Here is a 7069-nt window from a genome sequence, read left to right as displayed (position 1 = left end):
GCAACCCAGAATATTCTCCCACCAGAAGTTGAGGAGAGAATTGGGGAAGAAAAGAGGAAAGGAAACAGCGAGGCATTTATTACATTCAAGATAAACATTGTACGGAGTAATACCAATTCATGAAATGCATACTTTTCATTCAATATATCTTCCAATGTGCACAAAACTAAAAATGATATATGTTGAGCACATTATTATTACTGACTTACAATATTTCATGTCTATATTGTTTGGTGCAACTGTGCAAGTGAAAACTCTAAGCTATCTGTCATGCTAGTTTCCTTCGTAGGGAGAAATGGTGATGTGTGAGTAGTAAACAATAATATAAACATTGTGTGCAGACATGACTTTTTCTATACAGTTTCCTACTACATGTAGTGAAGGAACCAAGAGATACAAAGCTCTCGTTGGAAGTTATTGCGACACATGTTTTGGTTCATTGCAAATGGAAGCCATCTTCTTCAATCATGGGACAAAAGAAGGCTTCAACTCCAGGAAACATGGGGAGCTTGAAATCAAAGGGCTTTTTCACGATTGAATTCAACGAGTAAAAGTAGCCTAGTTGGCCCAACAACCGAGCTGCAACAGCAACTGCAGCCAAGGCAGTGCCTGTTGCTGTATCGCCTGGTTCGCTTCATCCTAGTGCTAAATGCTTTTCTCCAAGTTCTTACTTCACCAGGTGGTGTTATCTTCAATGTAACAGTAACAAGTGGAATCAGTAGAGTGAAATTGTTGCAAAATTTAACATCCATGATGCCATTTCATGTACTTGTTATCAGCTAAATATAAATGAACATAATAAAAGTGTAAAACACACATGCTTATGATAATTGGATTTTCACAATAAAGTATTTAATGCTCATAAAGTTGGTTAACTTTTTAAAGCTAACAAAAAAATAAACAACAAAAGCTTTTTTTTTTTTTTTGCCTTTTCTCATTGAGGATCTGTCCATACGTGTATGCTTTTTCATTATTTTTTAAGTAAATGTGCAACTTAAAATCTAAGTTGTTATACCCCACTAATTGGTTAACCAAGAGACAAAGCAAGCTAAAAATCCATGGAAAAATACATATGGAAGGTAGAGGTACGGGAGGAAAAAAAAATAAGGTTAGTAAGAGGTCAGAAATGAGAGCAAAAATTTACATTAAAAAAACGTGTTGAAATAATACGATTCAATAATATTGAGTGTTTAAACTAGATTTAAAATGGTTTGAACTATCAAAGTATGAACTATAAGTCTATAAATTATGGCTATTACATTACACACTATAGCGTACGAGTACAAAATGAATAGTGTGACAAAACCTGGAGTGAAGTGAGTTGAAACCCTTTAAAATGAAAAATCTTTAGGGGTCCAAGTTGATATTTCTCCTGAAGCCTTTCTTCTTCAAATACCGGCAAAAAAAAAAAAAAGGAAAAAAATATCTGCAAAACCACAGGAAAAACACCCAATTTTCATCATTTCTGCAGAAATAAGAGGGAAGCAACAATGGCCTTATCCATTTCTTCAACATCCCATTTATCAATCCCTAAAACCCCATTTTCTCAACCCCATAAAACCATCCCACTTTCTCTCTCCTCAATCTGTATTTCCAACCTTAAACCCTTTTCATCAAATCCCCAGAAACTACTGCAACCCATTGTTTGTGCTGCTGCAAAACAGCAAAGTGGGTCATCAGTTAAATCTTCCAAGAAAAGAAAGAAGAAGGTTCCTCCTCCTCCTGTTTCTAAAGATTTGAGCTTGGATGATTTTGATGTTTTGGATGAAGAAGAAAGTGAAAATGGTGGAAATTCAAAGCGTTCAGATGTTTATATTCCTCTTCCTTTGCCTAAGCCACCTGCTGGGTTTGTGATTGATGATCAAGGCCGTGTTCTTATGGTTGCCCCGAGGCGAATTGCTACTATTGTTGAGTGTTCTTTCAACTATTTCATATATTTTTTATTGTTTAATTTTATTTTATGTTAGTGATATTTGGGTTTAATTTGCTCAATTTTGCTTTTCATATTGATTGTTTGATTTTTATGGGTTAATTCTATTTCGGGATCGTATAGTAGGTGCCTAGGTGGTAATAAATGGCCGTAATGGAAATGATTTTATATGTGATTGTGGTCTGATGATTAAAGGAGCTTGTTAGTGCAAATGGGTTTATTATGGGGGGCTTGAATTTGAAAGTTGATGTAGACTCATATGTATTTTGTATGTTGTGAGGGTTTGCTTTTGTAAGTCGAAACCTGTGAGAAATTGAGGGTAGAATTTGGTGATAGATTTCTTTCTTGGATTTATAATGTGTCTTGGGTTGATTGCAAACTATGTAATCTTTGTATGGCTTGGAGTCTATTTCATCATTGCCTTTAAATTGGGAACTCCGTACCTTGTGTTGTGACCTTTGGTCAGTAGCTTGAGCTTGTGGATAGTTGTGATAATTGCTAGACATGGTTTGATGGCAGGTTGTAGTTTCAGGCAATTAGCTACTTAAACAGTGTTAACACATTTATTTTTAACTGATTGTTTATGTGCACAGGTTGACCCAACCAATAATCTTCCATTGGAGTGCATGATAAGGAGAGTATTTACAAATTTTAAAGGGGATGATTGTCTGCTGCTGTGCCCAGTTGATACGTATGTTTTGTTTGATATTATATATCTTAGTTCTTCACTATGTCATCTTTGCCAACTCAGGATGTGATCTATAAGAATGTTTTCATTTGGCAGGCCTGTTCAGATTTTGAAGAGCACAAATATTGACGGGTGGTCAGCTGTATGTTTCTGCTTCCCACTATCTTATTACTTTGTGGAACTGTTTGACCACATGGTGGTTTCTTGCAATCTATAGCAGATGGATTCTGCTACATGAAATTCCATAGTTTTAACGCAAATAACCGGTCATCTCGTGCTTCATGAGTAAGGAGGAAGCAGATAGAAGTTTAATTTAGAAAGAGTGCCTTTTCTTTCTCATCTCGTGGCTGTCTTCTAAAGGGAGTATTCTTTTTTATTGGTATTCACTGTGAGGGGGTATTTAGTGTGACCAAATCCTATCCTTCTGTCTTTTATAATCTGCTTAGGAATTTTTTAAACCTGATCCTTTTCACCATTCTGTTTATAGTAGTTAACCATCACCAATATTGTCATGCTTTCTGTTAGACATTGTTGCTCCATCTGACCATCTTATGCTTTTACTCTAGAATATGGCTTCAATATTACAACATTTTCTGCCATTTCCTACTTTTTTTCTGCTCTCTGACCAATGTCACTATGTAACCTTTATATTTACTGATAAGTAATCAGTTTGGTATTGCAACACATAGTGCACCTAGAGTTTAACTCTATCTGGTTTCTATGCACTTTGGTTTCAATCTCTTTGCGCCTATGGTTACTGAAATAGTAGCTTTGCTTATTTGGTGGCATTGGTGCAGCAGAATTTGTGGTACTTGAGCTTTGTGAAAATGTCTATATTCTCTGTCCTTGCTTTCATGTGCCAATGCATTTATCTATTTCAAAATTAGTTTCTTTGTTTATTGCTGTTTATGTCTTAGTTTAATATCCCCATTTATCATCGTTTCTCATCAGGAAAAACAAAAGGTTTCTAAATTTGCAGCACCTCTTATTTATAGGTTAATGATGATGAAGTTGAAGCTATCCTTCCAAATGCTGCTTATGCACTTGCTAAAATACATATGCATTTGGTACATAGTGGGTAAGATATAAGAATTGAGCATTTCGTTCGCTGGCAGAAAGAAACCATCCTTTGTGGCTGTTTATGTGCATCATCAGTTTCTTTGTGATTATTCATGTCTTCTATGTTTGCAAAACAGGTTTTGCTATACAGCTCGTGGAGGATTTTGCTACTCAGAAGAAAGCATATTTGACTTCCGATCAGGTATGGCACTTACTGGCCCCTTCTTTCACTCAACCTAATTTTCTATCTTCTGATTCATTGGCTTTGAAACTAGCATGGTCCTGTTCCAAGGTACAGCGAGCCTCAAATCTCAATCTCTTAAGTATATAGTAAATTCTCGGGCGCTTAGTAGCTAATGCTTGAGTTAGTATGATCTATGAAAATAGGAGAGGGGCTAGCCATTTTGTTTCTCTTCTATATTTAATCCTTAAGAAAAAAAAAATAAAAAAATAGTGGGTACATCTGTACATTTGTTGTAAGCTTACGACAATCCAATTGTAAGCTCAAGAAGCAGTGTGCTACAAAGTGGGTTTTCTCAAAGCTGTCCCCTTTCCCATTCTTTGTGTCATAGAGCAAAATAAAATATAAAAAAGGTCTAGGTTTAGATACTTCCATTTTCATCATTTAAGTTGATTGGAACTTTCCTTGATGATTGACCTTCTGGGCTTCTAGATCTTTATTTGATCCTAAACTGTCTTAATTGGCCAGTTGTGAATGTTCAAAAACTCTTCATGTAAACCTGTAAAAGTGATAATGCCAGATCATTCTCTATGGGTATGAAGATGAACAAGTAATTGTAATGGGTTCCTTTTGAAGGTAGTTGCATAGCTGCAGTGCCTTTTCACACGAATTGATGAATGTCTTCCTGATGGACAGTTTTTAAATTTTATGATATGGAATTTTTCCCCCTTCATTGTACAGTTTGCATAAATACTTGTTATGGGTGCCTCAAAATCTATGTTAATGGTTTAAATTTGTCTATGATACATCTATTATGCAGATGATGGGCAAGATGTAGAAGGTGTGCCAAATGAAGGTGTTGAGATTACTTGTTTTCATCTGGTAAGGTTTTAATAATAATCTAATATCAAGTTATCAATTATGATTACTTGATGGAAACAAACTGGAATTCTATGATGTTTTAGGTACTTGTTGTCTGCAACGTTATTATTTTGTATTATGTGTTCATCACTTGTTTGCATTATGGTCTTTTCAGGATGGGACCCATTATATGATTTACACACCTTCTGAACCACTTCTTTTTGTTGCTGTCAAGGTACTTCAATTGTATTTCTCCTTATACATGCTCCACACAAGTCTTTTGTTAGTTTTTCTTTAACTTTTGTAACTGCCAACGAATATTACAAAGAATTATGATCTATGGAGAACGTGCTTTAATTTAATCAATGTCAAGTTAACTTCCTGTTCTGTTCTTATTGAATGAGCTAGATGATAAATTTTCCATTTGTTTTATTGGCACAGGATGAGAATGGCCAGTTGAGAATTGCCGATGATGTAAGTTTCTCTTTAAACTGATATATGTACAATAAAAGCTAATGGGACTGCCAATTCTGTATGACATATCTATTTATAATGAATAAGCAGCTTGAAATATGACATGAGATAATTTTGATCCTAAAGGGGCTTGTTAAAGTTGGTCTTTCATTAATTCATTTGTGTTTGGTTCTTAGATAGAATGTCTAACACATCATGATTCCAATATCAGGGCTATGACAGAGAACCATAGGGGATTTATATGTAGTGCTTATTAAAAGCGTCTGTGTTTGATGCATGACTTGTCTTTACACCGAAGTCCATGGAAATGTAGGGACAACCCCCTCTTTACAGCCTTAGTGCTGATGTTTGCCCTATTTGTCTCTTGTTGTTACTGTTCCCATGAGCTGTTGGCTGAGGCCTTTAATTCTCTTGTCATAAGGTGTGTGTTCCTTACAGCTTTATGGGAAGAAATTATTTTGCTCCTAGACTGTTGAGTTGTGAGCCCTTGGGATCCCATTTGATATTCTTTTTTAAATGTATTCACATATATTGTGTTTGTAGATATTGCTTGTTTACAACTGTGCCTTGAGATATGTGTGTTTGTGTGTGTGTGTTGGTCTTCAGGAAATGGATTGCTTGTTTGTGAAATCTAAAAGAACTTCACTACTACTAATCTACTATTATTACCGCTTTAACTGTCACTGCCATATGTTTCTGTAAATACTATTTTGCTAAAATGAAAATGTTATTAAGGTCCTAGAAATGTGTATGGACGTTTTGGAAACACTTCCTCTACCATTTAGATGGCTGCCTATGGCAGAATCTACGCTAGATTCTCGTTGGATTGCCTATGCATATTGGTGGCATATTTCATACAGGTGCTTGGGTTTTTACAACAGAGGCTGCTCTGATCTGTGTATGGCTGTTCAAGCATGTGTTTTGCATGCTAAAGTGCTAAACCATGAAGTGCTAAACCATCTTAGAAGAGGCGTGATATTTGGAATTTAAATTGCTTCTAGATAAATGCATGAGTAATGGGGATAGATGGTTCTCATCCTTCATTCGTGTTTCTGTATATCAGGATATTTTGGATGACCCTGCTGTTGTAAGTGCAATAGACGAAGAGACCGAATTTAATGCATTAGTGGTATGTAAAAAAAAAAATATTTTCCTTTTTTCTTGTGAAAAATGACAGTAATATGAAAGTTTTTCAAACATTAAAATATGGTGTTGTGATGCAGGAAGAGGAAGCTGCTCTTTTGGAGACAATGTTTGGCGAAAGATGACTCATGTAAATGAGGAACGGTGTAGTGTTTTTCTGTAGGAATAGTTTCTTCTTGTCTTTGTACAGGAAATTTTGTTTGTATATTTACCCTTTGTTTAGAGAGGAAGAAATTGTAATGATATTTTTAGGGGTGTTAGTGAAAGGCTGTAGCCTGTAGGGAGTGGCAAAAAACTGCTAACATGTTCTATACGAAGTGTTTATCAATTAATCTATACTAAAAGCAAATCCTTCCACGACACTTGTCATTATCTTGTAAAAAAATTTCCCGCCTTTTTCGCTTCTCTCTCTCTTCTTTTTTTTTTTCAAAATCTTTAAGTAAATTATTTATACCTTATGATATATTCTTTCCATTTTGACAATCATATTCCATATATACCTAAATGAAATATTTCTGAATATCTTTTATATACTTTATATTTTTGTAATATTATTGTCAATAATATTTAACAACCGTGCATTGCACGGGATTTTAACCTAGTTTACAATTACACATCAATATAGCTGTAATGTTCTTGAAGCCTCTTTATATGAAAGTGTTTTACCATTAGCTTGATCTACTCAAATATAATCTACTTTGTATAACATTGCTGGCTCCTATTAGAATATTGA

The 7069-nt window shown here is 34.9% G+C and overlaps 1 protein-coding gene across 1 annotated transcript; it reads left to right on the top strand.

Annotated features, from left to right (window-relative positions):
• Positions 1-1219: 1219 nt before the first annotated feature.
• Positions 1220-6698, top strand: LOC110736637. The gene is made up of 10 exons (XM_021916909.1): positions 1220-1907; positions 2524-2621; positions 2715-2760; positions 3614-3696; positions 3815-3879; positions 4679-4740; positions 4895-4954; positions 5161-5193; positions 6257-6322; positions 6417-6698. Exons 1-10 carry the CDS (start codon positions 1491-1493, stop codon positions 6459-6461), a joined length of 975 nt encoding a protein of 324 aa, XP_021772601.1. The 5' UTR covers positions 1220-1490; the 3' UTR covers positions 6462-6698.
• The last annotated feature ends 371 nt before the right edge of the window (positions 6699-7069 follow it).

This window comes from Chenopodium quinoa, unplaced genomic scaffold, assembly GCF_001683475.1.
Source record: "Chenopodium quinoa cultivar QQ74 unplaced genomic scaffold, ASM168347v1, whole genome shotgun sequence".
NCBI classification, from domain to species: Eukaryota; Viridiplantae; Streptophyta; class Magnoliopsida; order Caryophyllales; family Amaranthaceae; genus Chenopodium; species Chenopodium quinoa.
Note: the sequence above shows the minus strand (reverse complement) of the source record. Positions and strands in the feature narration are given on the sequence as shown.

What these genes read in the sequence shown, in the direction of transcription:
- LOC110736637 (XM_021916909.1), top strand. Translation starts at nt 1,491, where the DNA reads ATGGCCTTATCCATTTCTTCAACATCCCATTTATCAATCCCTAAAACC. An exon ending in CTGCTGTGCCCAGTTGATAC is followed by an intron (nt 2,622 to 2,714) that starts GTATGTTTTGTT and finishes TTCATTTGGCAG; the next exon opens with GCCTGTTCAGATTTTGAAGA. An exon ending in AGATTACTTGTTTTCATCTG is followed by an intron (nt 4,741 to 4,894) that starts GTAAGGTTTTAA and finishes TGGTCTTTTCAG; the next exon opens with GATGGGACCCATTATATGAT.